Source organism: Sus scrofa, chromosome 1 (genome assembly GCF_000003025.6).
Source record: "Sus scrofa isolate TJ Tabasco breed Duroc chromosome 1, Sscrofa11.1, whole genome shotgun sequence".
NCBI lineage: Eukaryota > Metazoa > Chordata > Mammalia > Artiodactyla > Suidae > Sus > Sus scrofa.
Window position 1 is genome coordinate 270,274,044 of NC_010443.5, and position 21,877 is coordinate 270,295,920.

Genomic DNA, 21,877 nt, shown 5'->3' on the forward strand with positions numbered 1-21,877 from the left:
GTCCCCAGCAAATCCGTGTCGAATGAATGAATTTCTCCGGGCAGGGACTCGGCCTCATTCACGTCAGCTCTTCCGGGCCCTCCCCCGCCCGGCTCCGCCCGGGGGGAGGGGCGGGGGGGGCCGGAGCGCCGCGGATCGCAGCGCGGGAGGCGGCGGGGATGACCTCGCCCTCCCGCCCGGGGACCCAGGAGGCCGGGGGCGCCCCGCTGCGGGCCCGCCGATCCGCGGGCGCAGGCCCGGCCGGGCGGGTGCGGGGCGGGAGGTGGCGCCGGGCGCTGAGTGGCGGCTCCGGGTCCACCCCTGGCGCGCCGGTGCGGGCGGGAGGCGGGAGGCGGGAGGCGGGGAGCGCAGGGGCGGCGGCGAGAGGGAGCGCAGCAGCGAGCATGTGCCGCGGAGCTCAGTAACCAGGGACGACCGCGGCGACACCGCGGCCGCGTCGGCGCCCAGCCCAGCGCAGCTCCGCGCCGCGGCGCCCGGAGAGGGCGGCGGCCGGACGGCCCGGGCCTGCCGAGCGGCTGCCCCGCGCCCCGGGCCGCACAGCGCTGCGCGCCGGAGCCCCGCGCCCCGGACCCGCGGGCCCGGTGCAGACAAAGGCGCGGCCCCGTCCCGGCCCAGCCCGGCCCGCCGGCCCCCCGCGCGCCCCGCCCCGGCCCCGCCGCTCTCGCTGGGCGCCCCGACGGGGTCCGGCCCGGGGCGCGGGGGCCGCGGCCGCCGAGGATGGGGAAATCCAACAGCAAGTTGAAGCCTGAAGTTGTGGAGGAGCTGACCAGGAAAACCTACTGTGAGTGCGCGCGCCGGGACCCCCGCCCCGCGCTCCCGGGCGCGTCCCCGCCCCCTCGCGCCCCTCCCCCAACGCGCGGGGCCCAGCCCCCGCCCCCACCCCCGCGTCCGCTGCCCTCGACGCCGCCGCCCGGCCTAGGCCATCCCCTGCCCTGGCCCCGCCCCGGGCCCCTCGGAAAGCTCGCGGCCGCGCCCCCAGCCCCGCACCTGGCCCTATTGTTCTAGGGCACCCCCCGCCCCCACGCGCGCCCGGGACGTGTGCCGCCTGTCAGTGTGCGCCGGGCCACCCCAGGCCGGAGGGGGAAGCCTCAGCCCACCGCGGCCCCTTCCCTGCAGAGCTGTCCGAAAGGGCAGGGCCGTGCCAGGGCGAGGGGCGGTGGGCCGGGGAGGGGGCGCCTGGTGGCGAGGTGGCTCCGACTCGGCCGCTCAGCGGACTGGCACGGGCAGCAGCGGGCGGGTGATTCATGCATCACGATGCTGCCGCCACTGCTGCTGCAGCTGCCGCCGCCGCCGCTGCCGCTGTTGCGAGGTTGGCCTGTCGCCCCCTCCCCGGCCCGATCGCGTGTGTGTGTGGAGAGGGGGGGACGGCGAGACTTGTCAGGGAGCTTGTGGCAGAGGCAGCGGTGGAGGTGAAGGGTCCTGGGCACCCTGGTGGCTGCAGGATTTACAGGCTGAATTCTCCTCCGGCCCTCTTTCACCTCCCCCATTCTGTCTCTATCAGCCTGACCGGGAAATGGGTTTCTGCAGCCCAGGGTGATCGGGCGGATCGCATCATTTGATCATCCCGGGCACCCCTGCGAGGAGGGTCTGTCACTTTCAGATGTCTCAGGATCTCTGCTGCCCAACTTCGCTCCTCTCCAGGCTCCAGTTTCTCCACACCAGACTTCTCCCTTCCCTGCAAAGGGAAGATGCCCCAGCATGCCAGGGGTTAAAGGCACTGGGCCCTGATCGCACAATCTTTCTTTGGGGGGGGGGGGTCAGGAGAAGGGCTGCTGAGTGGTCTGGAAGGGCTTCTGCCTGGGTGTCTGGCTTGGAAGGGGGCAGGGGCTCTGGGACCCAGGCAGCTGCGTGGGTCCAGCCGCTGGGCACCCTCCCTGGGGGCGGCCCATCGACCACCAACCCCACGCGTTGGTGAGGCTTGGGAGGCAGCTTCTGGTGGTGCATTGCACAACCTCTGCTCCCCCCTCCCCCCCTCCGTTGGCCTTCTGGGCACATCTGCAGGTCCGTCCAAGCCTACACTTTAGCGCCATGCCCCCCGCCCCGATGTGCTTGGCCCGAAGGGGGCTTTCCTGGGTGGGTACTAGTCTGCTGAGGGGTGCTGGCCCTTCTCCAGTGGAATTCTGCAGCAAGGCGCTCACAGCCCTAGAGCTCCCCCTTGAAGGGGTGATAAGGCTCTGAGGACCAGGGACTCCATCCCTGCTGCTCTTCCCAAGGGGGGGTGGGCGGGCCTTCCTAGATTGGCTGCTGTTTTGTGAGATGTGCTGGGTCTTTGGCTCCCTCCAGACGTGGCCCGTAGCTGTCTGCTCATGGGGCTTCCCGGGGCCCTTGTGCTTGGGGAGGCAGAGGGCGAGGGGGCTCTAAAGGGAGGGGTGGGCTTGGGCCCATCATGGGGGGAGCAGGGGAGCCACCTGTGAGCCGAGGGAAGCCAGGCTTCCTGCTTCTGGATCACATCACGCGCAGAGCGCCTTGCATCACAGGGGTGCATTGAATCCTCACCACCGCCCCGTGGCCCACGACCCCACAGGCCTGTCCCTGGGTGGTGCCAGGACTTGAACTCAGGTCTGTCTGGCTCCCAAGTCATGTCCCTTGGGAGCCCTCCAAGCTCAGGCTGAGATGCGCAGAAGGGTTTTTCTCCCCTGCGTCTCTTTCCGATTCTTGCTCTAAGCCGGCAATAGTGGACCCTGGACGGGAAGGCGCCTGGGACAGCCATTTTGTCCCCCGTCCCCCTCTCTGGGCAGATCATTCAACTTTGGGGAGAAGTTAGTCAACAAGGCCAGGTTAGGAACCAGCCCTGTGGTGCGGGGCTGGGCCGGCCTGTTTTTAAAGGCCTTTGGAGACATGGAACAGTTTCGGTGAGGGAGATGGTTAGCCAGGTACTTTTCCTCTGGAGCTCTTGCAGGGTTTGGGCTGGGGAGGTGAGTGGGCTCAAGAGCCTCTTGTCTGTCTCCCTGGCTGATACCAGCTTCCAGCGCAAGCCCTGGTCTGGTGGCACCGGTCTTAGTAGGGCCACAGGTATCTGTTGCATGAAAAGTCTCACAGCAGAACAGCAGAGAAAGCCTCCATGCAGCCTGTCCTAAGGCCCCCCAGATGGGCTTCCTAGTGACAGGGCGAGGAGCCATCTGCTCTTTGTTTAGGGGATTCTGGGTACCGTACGGGTCTGGAGAGGAGCCCCCAGGGAGGCCTCTCAAGTGACAGGATCTCCTGGAGAACCCGTGCATAGCCAGGTGCCTGGGTCTGCTCGCCCCCCCCCCAGATTTCAGAATCTTAAGAGTCCGGGCTCAGGAGTTTGTATCCTTGACGAGTGTTTGTCATGCCAACCCTGGTTCCGAGGAGTCCCAGTGGAAGACCCACAACGGGTTCTGGGGGTCCTGGCATGTGTAAGCATCACCTAGTGTCCTAGGCCACCTTGGGTGTCCCGCAGCCAGCCACAATGACGAGTGGGGCTCAGAGAGGACACCCCCCACCCCTGCCTGATGTGCACACCCGAGTCAGTGCTGGCTGTCAGCCTTGGTCGTGAGTCTCCTGCTCTCCGGGAAGGACTCGGTGGGCTGTATGTGTGTGAGGAAGCAGAAGGGGGTCTCAAAGCCCAGCTGTGCGGCCCTCGCTAGGCGCATCTGGATTTGGCCAGGCTCAACCCCTCCATCCATCAGGCTCACCACGGCAGAGCCGATATTTTCCCCTCCCCTGCAGGCAAGACTTTGTAAGACATTGATGCCCTGTAAGCCAGCCCTCACCCTTCCTGGCCCAGTTTCCATCCAGGGGAGACAGGCAGCTTGCAAGAGATGGAGGTCCCGCTCAGCCGGGACTCCTAGAATAGTGCTCGGTGTGGCCAGCAGCCCGCTTTGGTTCAGCTTGTTGGTGAGATGTTGTCACCCTGGGTGCCCAGGCTAGGGGACAGGCCAGCCCTTCACCTAGCCGAGCCTCAGTTTCCTCATCTGCAGTATGGGTGTGCTCAGGGTACCCGGCTCTGAGGGCACATGAAGAGGCAACAAGATGCTTTGCATGCAGCACGGCATGAGGCGTATGGTAAGGGGTCCTTATGCATGACGCACTTGTCGTTCACATCGTTGTTTTTTTGTATTTTTGGGTTTTTTTTTTTGTCTTTTCTAGGGCCGCACCCGTGGCATATGGAGATTCCCAGGCTAGGGGTCGAATTGGAGCTGTAGCTGCCGGCCTACGCCAGAGCCACAGCAACGCTGGATCTGAGCCTCGTCTGCAACCTACACCACAGCCCACGGCAATGCCAGATCCTTAACCCACTGAGTGAGGCCAGGGATGGAACCCGCAACCTCATGGTTCCTAGTCAGATTCGTTAACCACTGAGCCACGACCAGGAACTCCCACATCGTTGCTTTGGCTGCACGGCTGGGCTTCATCTTGAACCGGTAGTAAATATAGCTCGTGGGTGAAGTTCATCTCTGCAGAGGAAGCTTCCTTCTGCCCTGGTCTCTGTGCCTGGCACACAGGAGGCATAGAAGGGCGACCCGGAGATTCTGCGGCAGCCCAGCGGCTTAAGGATCCGGAGTTATCTCTGCAGCAGCTTGGGTTGTTGCAGAGGCATGGGTTTGACCCCCCAGCCAGCACAGTGGGTTCATGGCCTGGGTTGTCACAGCCGTGGTGTAGCTTGTGGTCGCAGCTTGGATTTGATCCGTGGCCTGGGAACTTCCACGTGTCTAGGATTTGGCCCAAAAAAGAAAGAAAGAAAAAGAAAGGTGGGGCCTTTAGTTGGCACAAATCCTAGCAAGTTCTTGTTTTACGTCCAGCAGCAGCCCCTCTCCCGCCGCCCCCCCTTGTAATTTTGAAGCTGCCCTGACCTGCCATTCCTTGAATACCCACTCTGTGCTGGGCACAGAGATGGAGACGTGATTGAGAGAGTCATAATCCTATTCTCAGGTGGAGACCAGCCAGATTGTCCGGAAAACCGAGCTTGTGCCCTTTGTCGTGGTCTGAGCCGCATCCTTTTTAAAGGCTTCTGGGCCCAAGGTGGTTGGGTCCACTTTAGTCCAGCTTGTTGGCTCTCCCCATGGACCCTCTGTCCAGGACTCAGAGGAGGTGCCCTCCTCCCTGTCACCCTTGGTCAGCCCTGGCTCGGCCTTGGCCTTGCTTGAGACCCTGCGGCCTTTCCCTTGATGCCCAGAAGGGTGGAGGGAGGAGCATCTGGAGGGAGAGGGGGGTCGGGGGGGTTGGCAGTGAAGGCCTTTGGGACCCAGAGCCACGGGACCCCCGCTTGGGGTTAGGAGGCTGGTTGAGAGAGGCTGGATGTTACCGGTCTCTCTGACTTTGCAGAGGGTCCCATGAGGGTTTTTTCCTAGAGAAGGACTGTTCTCTGATTGTCCCTTCCCCCACCCAACTCAGCTCCACCAGAGAGCACAAGACTTTGTCTTGGGGGGTGGGGGGGTGTATCTGGCACCCGTCTTAAGATAGATGAGGGAATTGGAGTGTGGAGGGTGCCAGGGCCACCCAGGAGAGAGAAGGCCCTGGGGTGGGGTGGGGTGGGGAGGGAGGTGGCTTCTACAATCCCTCTGCACCCCGTGTGCACATGGGTAAGACCTGGAGGCCCTGACTCCGCGGAAGGCTAAACAGAGCAGCAGCAGGAGGGATCGAGGTTAGACTCTGCAAGCCGGGCTGTGCATCTGGGTAAGACGTCGCCAGTCTGATGTTAGAAACGAACTCAGTATCCTGGAGAATGGGGCTGGGTCCTCACTCGGACTCCGTGACCTTGGGCAAGTCATTTACCCTCTCTGAGCACCAGTTTGCGCATCTGCAGAGCTCGGCCACGTGACCCTGTGATTCTAAAGGGGAGAAGGCTTTGAGGTCCGAGCGTGGGCCGGAAGGAGCATAGGGGCTGTTTAATCACAGAGCCTCAAGGAGGGAGGTAGACCCCGGGGGCCAGATATGTCCAGGTTCTGGGCCTTTCCTTGGCAGCCCTGTCTCACGGAGCTTCGTCTTCCTCCCCTGAAAACGAGCATCGCAGGGGCCCCAGTGATGGGAGGGCCACTTAAGGCATTTGAAGGCTTTAGCGTGGTGCCTGCTTCCGAGGGCACCCTTGTAACCTCTCCTGGTGGCCACTGCTCCTTGGGGGCAAGTCCTCTGTCCTCTGGAGCAGGATGGGTCCCAGTGGTTTAAAGCCCACCCCCTGTTGAGAGAAGCAGAGGCCAGAGAGGGGCAGGGACTCCCTGGGGGCCTCCTCGTCCTCACGCCTTTTCTGGCTCTTTCTGCCTCCTCCGGCTCCATCTGTCCCCACTCTTACTCCAGAGAGTTCTGGCATCTCACATCTCACAGTGTCAGGCGAGAGCCCTTTCTCCTGGCCTTGGCCTTGGGATCAAATGCAGCTTCCTTTGCTCCCAAGGCCAGGCCTGAGCCCTTCTGGGGCAGATCACAGGCCAAGGGCGATGCAGCAGGCCGGTGGGCCAGGCTCACGCCACCCCTCACCCAGGGCCCCAAAGGCCGCAGGAAGGGGTTTGGTCCTTTCCCAACATGGGTGGGAGTTCGTGGACGGAGGTGGTGGACACGGCAGATTGGGTTTGGACATCATCCTAGCCCCTGGTCCAAAGGATGGATTCGAGGGGAGGTTGTAATCGGGGCTGGCAGATCATGGCAATGAACGGGGGTATCCGTGGGGATGACGTCAAGGGCAGATCCGACATGTGTTTAAACGGAAGACTCCACAGGGCTTGGTACAGCTTGTAAATTTTGGATCACTTCCTTTTTATTTTTGGATTATATACTTCTGAACTTTTAAAAATCCGACAATTGCAAATGTTTGCCCCATCGCTAACTGCCCTTCTAAAACATGCTTTTTACATGGGACCTCATATGAATGCAACATATTTTATTTAATCCCCGGCCTTTGGACAGTTAGGTTACTTTTGCTTCCTCCGATACAAATGGTGCTGTGACAAGCATGTCTGTACTAGATCTTGGCATGAACATCTTTGTAGAAAATCTTTGCACATATCTCTTCTTGAAGACAAAGTTCCCCAAATGAAGTAGTGGCATTAAAGGCTGGACACATCTTAAAAGGCTTTTGATTGAAAAGTTTATTCAATTGCTCTCCACAAATTATGTTCCCATTTATATTTGCAGCAAAAGTGGATGAGAGTGTGCTTGTTTTCCTGCATCCTTGCCAGCACCGGGTATTATTGTTTTTCTCAATAATGGCCAACTTTAAGGGGAAGAAAAGAGTAGCTCACTGTCTCAATGTTCATTTATTTGATTACTATGAAATGGAGTTCTGGAATTTTTTTTTTTTTTTTGTCTTTTCAGGGCTGCACCCGCAGCCTATGGAAGTTCCCAGGCTAGGGGTCAAATCGGAGCTGCAGCTGCTGGCCTAACCACAGCCACAGCAACACCGGATCTGAGCTGCGTCTGCGACCTACACCACAGCTCATGGTAATGCTGGATCCTTAACCCACTGAGCAAGGCCAGGGATGGAACCTGAGTCCTCATGGATACCAGTTGGCTTTGTTACCACCGAGCCATGATGGGAATCCTGGAATCTTTGAGCTAAAGGAGACTTTGGGGTCATGTAGTCCAGTGCCCTTATTTTGCTAATGGACCAGTTGTGTCCCAGAGAGAAGTAGCTCTCCCAGGTCACATGGCAAGTCCACGGGGCAGGAATGGACTGCTGATTGCTGTTGGTGCCTCTCATGGTGCCATGATGGGTTTGGCCGTTGGGTTGCAGATGGGAATGCCTTGCTTTCTTCATTGAAATTGATAGGGTTCATCTTGTCCTACAAAACTCTTATTCTCCAGTAAAGAAAAAAACCAGATAAATTAAAAAGAGGGGGCGTTCCCGTCGTGGCTCAGTGGAAACGAATCCGACTAGGAACCATGAGGTTGCGGGTTCGATCCCTGGCCTTGCTCAGTGGGTTAAGGATCCGGCGTTGCCGTGAGCTATGGTGTAGGTCGCAGATGTGGCTCGGGTCTCCAGTTGCTGTGGCTCTGGTGCAGGCTGGCAGCTTTGGCTTTGATTAGACCCCTAGCCTGGGAACCTCCATATGGTGTGGGCGCAGCCCTAAAAAGCGAAAAAAAAAAAAAAAAAAAGAGGGTCTTTCTTCCGTTCATTATGATAGGAAACACTGCACATCTCGAGTGTGGCTTATCTACAGGGCAGAGATTGTCATAAATGAACACACCAAGTGTCCAGGTAACATGAAGTTGGGGTCAGATCCCCACTCTGGGGCAAGACAGCAGAGTGGTGAGGGCTTGAGGGTCAGCTTGCTGGCCATGGGACCCCGGTGAGCCCCCCACCCCTCTGAGTGCTGGGAGCCTGGTGTCATCAGGCATAGGGACTGACGCGCAGTTAGGGCTCAGTAAACGCCCTCATCAGAAGGAGGCTGCATGGCCGTCAGATTCAGGGGACCGGGAGTCTTGGCCATCCCGCCCCCCAGGAGGTCACAGGGTAGGCTGTCCTGGGCCCTTGGCTGAACTGGGAGTGAGTGACAGACTCGGGTGGTTTCTGTGCTTAGCCTGGCTGGTTGGAGGCTGGATTACTCTGCCCTGGGAGTTGGGGTGGGAAGGTCGGCTCTGGGATGCGGGGTTTAGGATCCTGTGTGGACGTGGGTCTGGAGGCCCAGAGACGCACCTGCCTGGGGTTCTGTCCTGGAACCATCACAGCCTGGACACTCACTTTATAACCATGAGTCCTGAGAGTTCTCGTTGTGGCTCAGCAGGTGAAGGACCTGACATAGCATCCATGAGAATACAGGTTCCATCCCTGGCCTTGCTCAGTGAGTTCAGGATCTGGCATTGCCGTGAACTGTGGTGTGGGTCGCAGACATGGCTCAGATCTGGCATTGCTGTGGCTGGGGTGTAGGCCGGCAGCTGTAGCTCTGATTGGACCCCTAGCCTAGGAACTTCCATATGCTGCAGGTGCGCCCTAAAAATGAAAGAAAAAAAAAAAAAAGAATCTCTGGGCCTCAGTTTCCCTCTCTGTATGAGTTAAGATACCCAGATGGTGAGACTTCTGTGGTGGCTGCTCCTGGGTCCCCCGGGGCCAAGCAGCCTTGGGCTCTGGTGTCTGATGACTTGGGCTCTCAGGCTGTCTCAGCCACCGTCACAATCTTAAATCTCTGGATGCCTCAGTTTTCTCATCTGTGCATTGGGGATGATAATAGCCTCATAACAGGAGTTCCCTTGTGGCTCAGTGGGTTAAGGCTGTGTCACTGCTGTGGCTCAGGTTCGATCCCTGGCCTGGGAACTTTTGCATGCCACGGGTGAGGCCAAAAAAAAAAAAAAAGAAAGAAAAAATTGTCTCATAACACAGGGCTGTTGCATGTAACGTGAGAAACAGCTGAAACACTGAATTTGGTTTTATCCCCCTTCGTTATTATCATCATCGTTAAAGTGTAGTGGACTTAGGGTGTTTCGTCCAGGTCTGCTGTACAACAGAGTGACCCGGTCACACACAGTTCCCTGTGCGGACAGTAGGAGCCCACAGTCCATCCGTTCCAGATGTTACAGTGTGCATCGCCCACACCCCGCAAAGGCCCATCCATCCCACTCCCTCCCCTTCCCCCTTGGGAGCCCCAAGTCTGCGCTTCTGGGCTCTGATCCATTTTTGGTTTTTGTGTGTTTGTTTGTTGTTTATCTTTCGACAGGATTATCCGTTCCGTATTTTAGATTCCGCAAATGAGCGCTATCGTGTGGTGTTTGTCTTTCTCTTTCTGGCTTACTTCACCTAGTACGGGCGTGGCTCTGGCGTCCCCTTAGCTCCTCCGTGGCGAGGGGAACTCTTACCAGCAATGTGTAAGGATCAGAGGCTGTCCCCAGGCCGGGAGTCTGGCATTAAGCACGTGTGACGCAGGCCCAGCCCAGTGCTCCTGTGTTCATCACCCACCCCTCCCGGGCATCCTGTGTGGTCCCCACTTTACAGATGGGGAAACTGAGGCTCAGAGAGCACCGGAGCTGGCCTGGGGCCACACACCTGGTGAGTGGCGCCGAGGAGTTTGACCCCTGGCTGTGGTGAGGGGCCCTGTGGGGGTGGGGGGTGGGGGGGCCCGGGGGGGCCCCGAGAAGCTGCGCTGGAGGCGTGCAGGGGAGCGTGAGCGAGCGTGGGTGTGCAGCCCGGGCTCACGTGGGCATGCTCGAGGGTGAGTGACGGGGTCGTGGCGTGTGTCAGGAGTGGGTGAGCTGGCACGCTGGTGTGTGTGAGGGCAGGTCTGAGCAGGTTGTGATGCAGATGCACACGGGGGTGGGGATGGGGGGGAGGCACAGACAGGCCGGGACCCGAATCTGAAGCCTGATGGCGCAACTGCCTGCTCCTCGGCCAGGTAATGTGGCTGCCATGTCTCAGTCCCCTACTGCCCTGGCCTTGGTGGCCTCCAGGAGCCCCTCAGCCCTCAAGCGGTGGGCAAATAGCACTGGGAGGAGAGACAGTCGTGAAGACTTTCGGGTACCCGGTGGGCACTTGGTGCCAGGTGTACTGAGCACAGATCTTCCTTCCTTGTGTTCTCATCACAACCCTGGAAGTAGGGACTATTATGCCCATTTTACAGATGATGCAGTGGAGGCCCAGGCAGGTTCAAGGACATGCCCAAGGCCTCCCAGCCAGTCGGTGGCCAAGCTGGGGCTCAGGCTTAGATCTTGATCTTGCCAAAGCCATGCCCTTCCCACCACATGCCCACCTCCCATGATCTCTGTGAGCCTCGTGATCTTGGAGTGGCTGCCGAGGGTAGTGAGTGCCCCGTCTCTGAGAGCATCCAAGCAGCTGCCAGGGTGTCAGACACTGCCGAGCATCCTGGATTCCTGGGCTGGGTGTGAGGTCAGCCAGTGGGGTGGTGGGATCCTTCCAGCTGGGAACTCACAGCCCTCTTGGTCTTAACGTTCCGGTTCCTGCCAGGGCCTTGGGGCAGCCCTGCCTGGCTTCCTCTGGGGGGAGGCCAAGCTGAGGCCTGCAGGGAGGTGGAGGAGGAGGGTTGGAAGACGTTCAGGGAGCAGTGATGAGGGACCGGGTGGCACCCAGGCCTCTGAGGCTTTCTTACCTCTGCTCCTTCTGGCAACCTTGGGTGCCGACCATGTGGGGGCGCTGTGCTGACCTCAAGGAAGCCTTCCAAGCTGGGAACTCTGGAGCAGTGCCCCACCGTATGAGGCTCCCTGCCCTCACGGGGACCCCGCCAGCTGGGGTTGGGAAGGGGGGCAGCACGAGGATGAAGCAATGGAGGCCGTCCTGCCCTGCTCGTGCCTGGCATGCCTTGGCTGCCTCAAGAAGCATCTGTTGGACAAAGGAAGAGACTGAGCCCTCACAGGTGCCACGTGGTGCTCAGAGGCACCGTGCCAGAGGGGACCTTAGGGTCTGGAGGTCTGGTGGCTGTGCTCTGGGCGACTGTGAGCTCCTTGAGGTTTGGGACACGTCTGGTGGATTGGATTTTTGTTCAGTGCACAGCCTGGAGCTGCGCACAGTGCAGGCCTGTAAGTCCCTCTGTGTAAGTTTGTCCACGTGGTGCTCTGTTCTGCTTCTCTGCCCACCGGGGCAGGACATCCCCGTGCCCTTGACCTGCAATCTGATGGGAGGGGGACTTGCCAGAGAGTCAAGAGTCTGGGGTCCTGGCTCCAGCCTGGCTTTCTGTGGCCTTGGGTACCCCTCTCGGCATCTCAATTTCCCCAGCTGTCCCCGTCTCTGTGAGAAGGGATGTCACTTTTTTTCAGCCCCCAGGGGATCCTGACGGTGCCACCTAGGAGGCGTGCTTTCCACCTAGGGAGCCTGGGTTGGGGGTGCCCAGGCTGGGTGCAGGGCGGCTGCTGGTCCCGGCACTCCTGGTCTCATGAAGTGGCCCTGGGGAGCTGGCGGGGCATCCAGGCCACTGTGCTCGGATTCCCTGGCAGGGGAGAAGGAGGAGGGCGGAGGAATGTGGCTTTGAGGAATGTTTAACCCAAGGCAGAAATAGCACTCTGCTTTCTTTATTTCGGGCTTGGGTTTTCAGCTAGGAAGTGGCATTCTTTCTCCAGCCCCCCCTGGCTCCCCCATTGCTCTGAACTTTTGGGGACAGGAAGTGGCCTCTTTTTTTTTTTTTTTTTTTTTTAAAAAACTAAAAAGCTGATCCGGGTCCCAGAAAGGACTGTGGATTTGGAGGCAGACAGAGCTGGGTTCAAATCCCCTGGTCTCCACTTCCCAGCCCTGTGGTCATGTCCTATGGGAACCTCTGCTTTCTCTTCTAGGGACCTGGGGGGGAGGGGCGCAGGAGCTGAGCTGGCTTGTCAGTGTCAGGAGCTCCTTCTTGGGGACCCCTGGGGCCTGGGTGCCAACCCCAGCTCATCTCATTCACTCTGGGATCTTGGCCCAGGCCCTTTTCTGTTAAGCCTCCTCACTGCATCTGTAAAATGGGCAGATGTTGATAACCCCTCCCCCCAGGTTGGTGGGTGGAGTGAGTGTGAAGATATTGGCAAAAGGGCCTGGCAGGGAGTTCCCATTGTGGCTCAGCGGGTTAAGAACCCGCCATAGTGTCTGTGAGGATGTGGGTTCGATCCCCGGCCTCGCTCAGTGGGTTAAGGATCTGGCGTTGCCGCAAGCTGCAGTGCAGGTCACAGATGCGGCTCGGATCTGGTGTTGCTGTGCCTGTGATGTAGGCCGGCAGCCGTAGCTCCGATTCAGCCTCTAGCCTGGGAACGTCCATGTGCTGCAGGTGCAGCCCTAAAAAGAAAAAAAAAAAAACAGGTCTGGCATATTCCGTTTGCCTCCTCCCTCAGACTCTGGGCAGGAGCACCCCTCGCCCAGCAGTATCCAAGGTCCCCTTCCCAGAGGCGCCCTGGGTCCAGCCAGGGCCCTCCCCTGGCCTGGTGGTGAAGACGCGTCTGAGCTGCCTTCTTTCCACCGCTGTGAGCCGCGAGGGTGGGACTGCGCCTGGTTTCCCCTCGACTCATGGCTGCAGCCTCGCTCTGAGGCCGGAGCCTGGGGCACAATCGTTGGCAAGAACGCAAAAATACATCCATAAACGAACCAGCTAGTGAACGAACAGCGCCCCTTCTCATCCATCTTGAGTCTTGGCCTTCCACTTGTCTGGCCTCCTCCTACTTCCTGGCCTGGGTGATGGGGGGCTTGCCATGTCTTGGGAGGGTGGGTCTTGGGAAGTCAGGCTCCGGGAGGCTGAGCTGGTCAGGCCTAGCGAGGACCCCAGCCTTTCTCCACCAGTGGGGCTGGGGAGACGAGGAGGGGTCCAGCCAGCCGGCACGGTCCCCCCCCGCCCCGCGCTCCTGTCTCTTTGTAGGAAACCAAAAAATTCGTGTTCAAAGGCGGGAGATGGGGCTATTTTTGGCACTGTGGGGGAAAAAGCCAGTGCTTCGCTTCTGTTCAAAAATACATGGTGTGTATGTGCTGGGCAAGGAAGGAGCTCCGCGGAGCTCAAAGCCTCCGCTGGCTGGGCTCCTGTCCCCCGCATCCCCGTGGCCCGGCCACCCTCCGGGGCTCCGTGGCCCACGCAGCCACGTTGGGCTATCGTTGTTTCCAGACTGCCCCTGAGCAGGCCCTGGCTGGGCCCGAGCAGCCCAGATCTTAATTTAAAGTAATGGTTGCCGTCAGAATAAAAGAGAGCAGCCTGCTCGCTGCCCTCACCTCGATTCGCGTCTCCTGTGTTCCGGTTCCACGGAGCTGGGCATGGGCATGAGACGTGCGGTGGGTCCCTCTTGGGGAAGGAGGCCCAGGCAGGGGTGGGAGAACGGCTGGGGACCCTGGGTGCCCGTGTGGGCGAGTCTGGCCAAGAGCATCCTAGGGCCGCCCTGCCACCCCTCCTCCCTGATGCGGAAAGTATTTGTAGAGCAGCTGTCTCGTGCCAGGTCTTGTGGGCAGATTGGGTGCATGGATTTCTAGCCCTCTTGGCATTCATGGTTTGGTGGGGAAACACGACAGGACATGGCGCAAGGGCTATGAGAGTCCAGCGGGTCGGGGGTGCACCTGGGAGGGCTTCCAGGAGGAGGCGGTGTTTTCCTGGAGGCCCGAGGGGAGGCTTGCAAGACATACTGAACTGTTACTTGTTGTTTAGGTGAATTTGAATTTCATCGGGCATCCTGTATTTTTATTTGCTAAATCTGGCAGCCCTACCTGACAGAGGAGTAGGAGTTGAGAATGGTTGGGGGTGGTTTATGCGAGATGTGGAGAGCATTTCAGACAGAAGGAATGGCGTGTTCTGGGTCTGGAGGCATCAAGTGTGGCAGCTCTGGGGCCCTGTAAACCCCAAGGGGCAGGAGTGTGGAGGGGGTGTGTGGCGAGCCAGAGGCTTTGCAGCTGTCCCTCAGAAGGGCCGGCTGACCTGCAGGGCAGGGCCCCAGCCGGAGGGGACCCTCTGGGGCCAGTCTTTGGACACAGGTGAGCCATATGGGGACACCGGGCATGCTAGGGGGGATGGGGGCCTGCCTTGGCCAGAGGAGGCACCAGCAGGTGTTGTGGTCAGGGTCACAGTCCAGCCTCTGGTGGGTTCTGGCCAGGCCTCTGTGTGCCATTACTGTTTGGCGTCCCAGTGCCAGGGTCCTCCTGCTGCCCAGGACCAGGACAAGGACCCTGGTGGGTCACTTCTGTGCCTCCCCGCACAGCTGGGCTCTGAAAGGGTCGGAGCTGGAGCCAGAGCCTGCAGTGCCACCTGGGACTCCACTTCTCGGGCCAGATGCCCAGGGATTTGTGCCCTGGAACAGTCTGGGGGCCCCTGCTGGAGTCGTTCCACCCCCTTGCGGCTCAGGTGCGGCTGGTTAATCTCTGGAGGGGATTTGCTACATCCTGGCCCGGCAGGGGGAGGGGAGTGCTGGCGGTGGGGGCGGCACTGGGGCCTGATGACCACGTGACCGCAAGGTTCCCACTGCAGGTACATCCCCTGCGCATTCATGTCCGTGTCCTTGTCAGGGTAGCCTCGTTTCTCCCTGGCTGGGCATCCTTCCCCGGCTCTCGCCGCCCCGCCCCCGCTCCCATTCTCCCGGTTCTATCAGTTGTGACCTTCACCCGCCGTGGTGGTGACTGATCCGGCTCATGCCTGAGCTGTGATGAAGACCAGCCCGGGATGTCCCCCCCCCTCCCAGGGCCGGGTATGAAGCAAGGAGGTGGGGGCTGTGAGTGGGCGGAGGCAGATGCCACGGGACCCAGGACGAGGCGAATAGGAGGGGGGCGACCGTCCTGGCTTCTAGTGGCCCCTTGCAGGTGCTCCTGTTCTTGGCCCTGGTCATCCAGCCTTGCCTTTGGGTGCTGTGACGCCTTTATCAGTCATAGCAGCCATGGTTAACATTTTGGGAGTTATTTTGGTTTTGTTTTTTTGGGGGGAGGGGGCATTTTTTGGCCTCACCCGTGGCATTTGGAAGTTCCCAGGCTAGGAAGTGAACACTTGCTAGGTCCTTAACCACGAGGCCCCCAGGGAACTCTGCAATTGTTAACATTTTGGAACCCTTGCTGTGCTCCTCTGCTGGACCACACGGTGCTCCCTCTGCCTAATGCTTTTTTCCAGCGCTGTGTCATTTCTGAGCTTTGAACATCGGCCCCTTCCTGATGGAAAGCCCTTTCCTATGCCCGCTGAGGTCTGTGTGTCCTTTATGTCAGCCTGAGCGCCCTGCCCTGGGGAGCATGCCAGGACCCGCTCTGTGCTTGTGTTGGGTTCCCACTGGACACTTTCACTTCTTATCACAGCAGATAATTAGGCATTTCATGCGGTAGGTCTGTCTCTCCTGTTATATCAGGGCCTCGGAGGACAAGGACATGTGTCTGGGTCACTGCTGCACCTGTGTGAGTGCTCAGAAATTACTCGGGTGAATGAAGGGGCGAAAAATATTGCCTGTTCCTTCTAACCACTCCGGAAGGAAGGTATTGTCACCACCACCATCCCCATTTTACAGGTGAAGAAACTGAGGCTCAGAGAGGTGACCTCTGTTTCTCAAGGTCACACAGGGGCTAAAGAATGACTCAATTCAGAAAAAGACCCCCCCTGTTGCCCAGGTGCCTCAGTGTCTCCCATAGCCTCTGACCTTGGCAGGTGCTTGGAAGGTATTCATGAAATTGGCTGAACCGAATCCTTGAGCACTTGGCTCAGCTCAGCTCTGAAATGTTTGGGAGGTTCCCTGCCAGGAGTCCTGAGAAAACCCCACATGCCACCCTCTCCTCAGGGTCTCAAAGGAAGCTGAAGGTGTGGTTCACGCCCTTCAGGACCCACGACTCTTCTGGAAGATTCAGAGTCTGGGAGTGGAGATGGCTTGAACAAGAGACTAGTTGGAATCTTAGTGTGTGTGTGTGTGTGTGTATGTGTGTGTGTGTGTGTGTGTGGAAGAGAGAGACAGACAGAGCATGTGTAGCCACGAGGGCAAGTCCATTTATTAGGCAGGAAAAGCTTTGCTTTGCCTTCATCCACAGGTGCATTCTGTAAGAATGAATCCACACTGAGGACCTACTGTGTGCCAGACGCAGTTCTACACCTGCGATGTAGGCAGATGGAGGTCCCGCCCACGGAGCCCCCAGCCACTGGGGAAGGACAAAATTGGAAAATACAGGCAGTCACAAAGAGGAGAACTAAACCATTCTTTGTACCCTGTCTCTGATGTCACTGTCGTTAACGTTTTCACCTGTTCCTTCTAGTCTTTTCTATGTGTATATAGCAATGGTAGGTTTTACTCCTCCTCAGTTTTCTGACAAGGTTCAGGGAGATTAACTGATTTGTCCAGTGTCGCGGAGCTGGGACGTGGGAGGGCTGGGATTTGAACCTGCGTCAGTGTGCCTTGGGTCTGGGTGGCTCAGACAAAGCAAGTTTTTTTTTTTAAATGAACGCCTTTAATTAATTAATTAATTAATTTAGGGCTGCACCTGCAGTATCCGGAAGTTCCCAGGCTAGAGGGTCGAGCTGCATCTGCCGGCCGACACCACAGCCACAGCAACACCAGATCTAAGCCGCGTCTGCGACCTACAGCGCAGCTCGTGGCAACGCCGGATCCTTAACCCACTGAGATCTCCAGGGATCGAACCTGTGTCCTCATGGACACCAGGCGGGTTTGTTCCTGCTGAGCCACCATGGGAACTCCCAAGGCGAGTTGTTAATAGATCAGCTGGTATTGGCGACCTTTGCTTCCCAGCCACAGGGGCCCTTTACTGAGGATTCAGAGAAGCCAAAGATCCAGGGCCTCTTTGAAGAGACCAGACGATGCAGTTCAGGAGTCAGACAGGAGTTAAAGAAGGTAATTGTAATTTTCAGGATGCGTTTGTGTGATGTTTTATTTATTATTTACTTTCTCATTAAAAAAATTTTTTTTGGAGTGTAGTCAATTTATGTGTGCTATATCAAACACTGCACTTCGGGATAAGCTCTGGAGTCACACAGACCCTGGTTCTGGTTCCAGCTCCACTGCAGACTGACTTTGGTCCTTGGGCAAGCAGCGTCACTGGTTGGAGCCTGTTTCCCAATCTGTATAATGGGAATAATGGAGTTCCCTTGTGGCGCAGTGGGTTAAGGATCTGGTGGTGTCACTGCCGCAGCTTGGGTTGCTGCTGTGACATGGGTTCAATCCCTGACCTGGGAATTTCTTTCTTTCTTCCCCTTTTTTTTTTTTTTTTTTTTTTTTTTTTTTGCTTTTTAGGGCCACACTGAGGCATATGGAGATTCCCAGGCTAGGGGTTGAGTTGGAGCTACAGCTGCTGGCCTACGCCACAGCCACAGCAACACCGGATCCGAGCCATGTCTGTGACCTACACCACTCCTCATGGCAATGCCAGATCCTTAACCCACTGAGCAAGGCCAGGGATCGAACCCGAAACTTCATGGTTCCTTGTCGAATTTGTTTCCACTGCGCCTCGATGGGAACCCCTGGCCTGGGAATTTTTGTATGCTGCAGGGATGGCCAAAACAAAATAAAAAAGGGAACAAAAAATAATGGGAATAATCAAAATCCTTGGCCCCAGCACCAAATGAGATTGAGGCACGAGAAATGCCTCATTTAGGACAGACAGTCATGCCTAGTAAATGGCAGCTCTTTCTTCTTGCTATTCCTGGAAACCACAAGACAAATGACGTCTTCCTGCAGTTTTACTTGAAAACTTTTGGGGAAAGGTTAGCTTATACAGAAGCAAAAAATCGGGAGTTCCCTTTGTGGCTCGGCGGTTAATGAATCCGACTAGGACCCACGAGGATGTGGGTTCAGTCCCTGGCCCTGCTCAGTGGGTTAAGGATCCGGTGTTGCCGTGAGCTGTGGTGCAGGTTGCAGACGCGGCTCGGATCCCACGTTGCTGTGGCTCTGGTGTAGGCTGGCAGCTGTAGCTCTGATTGGACCCCTAGCCTGGGAACCTCCATATGCTGCAAATGCGGCCCTAAAAAGCGAAAAAAAAAAAAAAGTAAAAAATGAGTTGTGTAACTTTATAAAGTGAAACAAACATCTGTAGATGATGGCCAGGGTGTGACATCTGCAGAAAGATTTGCACTATAGCTTGTTTCGCTAGTTTCTTGGGGCTCTGCCTCCCACTCCTGGGAGGGGTCCTCTTCACTCAGGGACCCTGGGGAGGGCACCTATGGGGGGCCCTTGAACTCCTCCTTGAGCCCAGCTCCAGGGACCAAGCACTGTCCCCTACCTGTGAGCCAGCTGGAGTAACGTTGTTACCCCATTGGCCAGATGAGAAAACTGAGGATAGCCTGTCTCTCCATGTGAGCACTCATCCCGTGCTGCGCTGAGTTCCCTTGCTGGCTGTGACAGCAGCCCTGCGATGGAGGAGGAAACCACAGCTCAGAGAGGGGAGTGCATTGACTGGGGTCACACAGCGACCAGATGGTGGATGGACCCGTCTCTGCCAAGGCCCGAGGTGGGGGAGAGCCCAGGTTCTGTGGGCCATGGTCAGGTGCGCTAGGCCTGTAAGTTCAAGGTGATGAAGAGCAGGTCCCTGGAGCCGGGGTGCTGGCTCCATCCAAGAACCACCATCCACTCTGGGTTCCTGAAGTCAGGCCTGAAGCTCCCCCAGCACCTCCCCTGCCACCTCCGCCACGGTCTCTTCTGCAGATGAAGTAGCCCCAGGACTGCTCTGCCACCCTGCGACCCCAGCGCTCTGGCCCCTCTTAGGGCGGAGGCTGGGGCCACCCTGAGGGTGTAAGGGGAGAAGGGTCAGGAGCAGAGCCTGGAGGCCGTCAGAGCCTGGTCAGCTGAGTGACCCCAGACTCAGCTTAGTGGCTCCCTCTGAACCTGGGGACCCCAGGGCTACGTGAGGGTCTCTGGAATCCTGCGTGTGAAGGGCTGGGCACAGGGCTGGCGGCAGTGGCGGTGGCTCAGAGCTCTCATCCTTGTCTATCCGCGGCTGGCAGACTGATGTCCTGGGTCCCTGTGGGCGAGCCTGCCCAGGAGGGTGCGGCATGAGCGAGGCAGGCAGGGCCTGTGGGCTGTGAGTGCCAGGGAGGCTGGGCTGCTGCCACCCCCGTGGGGGTGGTGCTGTGTCCCCAGGGGAGGGCTGTGGGGGCTGGGCCCTGGGGAGCTTGCTCCTTTGGGGTCAGGGGGGCTCCTGCAGCACCCAGCTCAGCCCAGAGTGCCCAGGAGTTCTGGGCAGGAGGCCAAGCCTCCTTTCTGATGAAAGTCAGGCTGGCCCTGGGGCCCAGCTCCCCTGCAGCTGGGCATTTATGGAAAACAGGCCTGGGGCGGGTGCGGGGCTGTGGGTCTGTTTCCTTCCCACTGGGCCGAGGCACAGAACGAGCATCCCAGTGGCAGTGACCGTGGCACTCAGCTCCCGTGTGACCGCGTCACATCTGATCTTGCGGCAGCTCTACTGGAGGACTCCGTTTTGCGGAAAAGCCTCCGCCCGCATCCAAGGTCACCCGGGGCATTTAGTGCATCTGGGTCCCAGCCCGGGTTGTCCAGCCCAGAGCGGGCCCCACCCTCCCGTTTCCATGCTGCCCCTCTGGGTGTCCACAGGCTGCTCCCTGGGCTTGGAGCCTGAGGGCCTCTGTCATCATTGACGATGTGCTGCCCACAGGTCACTCCGGCGGTAGCAGGAGCTTGGGAGGCCTTTTGGTCTTTGGAGCTTCCAGACACGGGAAGCAGTGTGGCCACAGTGGGCAGTCAGGAGTCCCCCGCCCTTCCCAGGAGCCCAGTGCCTTTCCTGGGCTGCCTGCCCGAAGGTGCCATGACCATGCTGGCTGGCCTCGGGGTGTGGTCCGTGGGTCTCTACAGCTGGGGGGGCTTATAGCTCCTGGAGGATGAGAGCGGCAGGTGTCCCGTCACCCAGCCCTATGGGTGGGAAACCCCTCAGGCATTTAATGCTCTTGCCCTCCCCCACCTCCCCAGTGTGGCCCTTCACACCTGGCACAGGTAATGCCACTCTGAGCAGGAGGAGGATGCATTTCCTCTTTCAGGGACAGGGGCACGGAGGCCCAGATCCAGGAAGTGGCAGGTCACGTGAGAAGGGAGGGCAGAGCCCTGCAATCTCTGTTCCCCCAAGACCACCAGGCTACACGGGCAGCTCCCGTTCCTGGTGGGGGTGTGTGTGTGTGTCACTGTCTGTGGGGTGGGGAATCGGGCTGCTGTGAGCAGGCAGAGGGCATGTCCTGGCCCACCAGCAGGCTCCCTCTCCTCTCTGCAGAAGCTTTGCTAGGAGGGGAGGGACCTGACCAAACTGGGGATGCTGGCAGCTGCTGGGTGGGGACCAGAGGGGAGGGGGGATGGAGGTGGAGGCTGGGAGGAGGCTGGATCAGCCCTGGGCTGGGCTGGGGGACTCCAGGCCGGCCCTGGACAGTGGGGATTTTCTCGTGTTTTCCAGGGAGCTGCGTGGGATGGCCTGCTAGGGCAGGAAGAGGGGTGTTCACAGAGTGGGGACCCAGGAGGGGTGGTCCTGTCTGCCATGGGGGTCCATTTGGGCCAGGTGGAGCGTGAGGGGTCCCTGGGCTGTCAAGAGGAGCTAGAAGCCTGGAGTGAGCCGTGCACGGAGCACACGCTGCCCCCCAGAGGAAGGCGCTGAGGTGGGGACTCTGAGATATACAGTCAGTGGTCACAGGTGTCAGGACGGGAGTGCCTGTGGTGGTGCAGTGGAAAGGAGTCAGACTAGGATCCATGAGGTTGCGGGTTTGATCCCTCGCCTTGCTCAGTGGGTTAAGGATCCGGCGTTGCTGTGAGCTGTGATGTAGGCTGGCAGCTGTAGCTCTGATTCGATCCCTAGCCTGGGAACCTCCATATGCCGTGTGTGCGCAGCCCTAAAAAGACAAAAAAAAAAAAAAGCAAGGGTGTCAGGATGAACAGGAGGGTGGGATTATTTAGTGACAAGGGGTTGCGGGGTGACCAGGTCCAGACAGCCCCCACCTTCTCTTTGTGTGTGACTCAAACCCAGGGCCCCCTTGCTGAGGGTTTTCTTTCGGCTGTGGTGGGGGTGGGGGAGGCATAGACACTCACCACGCAGCCTTTGTCCCCGGAGATGGAGGGGGGCTGAAAGAGCCAGCACCAGGGGAGCCACCCCCCTCCTGCTGTCACCGGCGCTGCTGCTGTGGGGGCTGCAGCCCCTGCTTCTGTTCCCACCATGTTTGAGCTGAGCTTCAATCAGGAGAGAGGTATTTTGCTTTAGGGAAATCAAAATCAGACTCAACATTTATCCTGGGCTCCAGGGACTGGCTCTTGTGTTCGTTCCTGGCAGACGAGAGCTGCGGGAGGAGGGGAGGGGCAGGACCAGCCTCAGGAATGCTGCTCTGGGGGCAGAGGGGGGCCGGGGCACCCCCCACCCCCACAGCTGGGGGTCAGCGGGCAAGTGGGGACAGGGACTGGGCCCCCTCGAGCTCTGAAGCCCACGGCTTTCAGGGAGGTCAGCGGGTGGGGGGCGTGGAGTGGACATCCAGCACCCCCCCACACCCCCAGTAAGCTGGGAATTTTCTATCCGTCTCTGAAGACATCTTCCCGATGGCTCTGCCTGGTAGGAGTTTACACCCCATCCTTCAGAGGAGGACTCTGAGGCTCAGAGAGGTTCAGTAAC

General features: G+C 58.8%; 1 protein-coding gene across 3 annotated transcripts in view; it reads left to right on the plus strand.

Moving 5' to 3' along the window:
• The window catches only part of NCS1 (neuronal calcium sensor 1), a 60,405-nt gene continuing 38,988 nt past the window's right edge, over positions 461–21,877 (plus strand). Inside the window, exon 1 of one of the 3 annotated variants that reach the window (XM_003122241.5) lies at positions 461–781. In XM_003122241.5, coding sequence (XP_003122289.2) covers positions 718–781 — 64 coding nt within the window. In that variant the 5' untranslated portion in view covers positions 461–717. Of the gene's footprint in view, positions 782–13,650; positions 14,300–19,529; positions 19,735–21,877 lie in introns of those variants that run through there. The other 2 variants (XM_021070198.1, XM_021070205.1) reach the window with 2 other exon arrangements.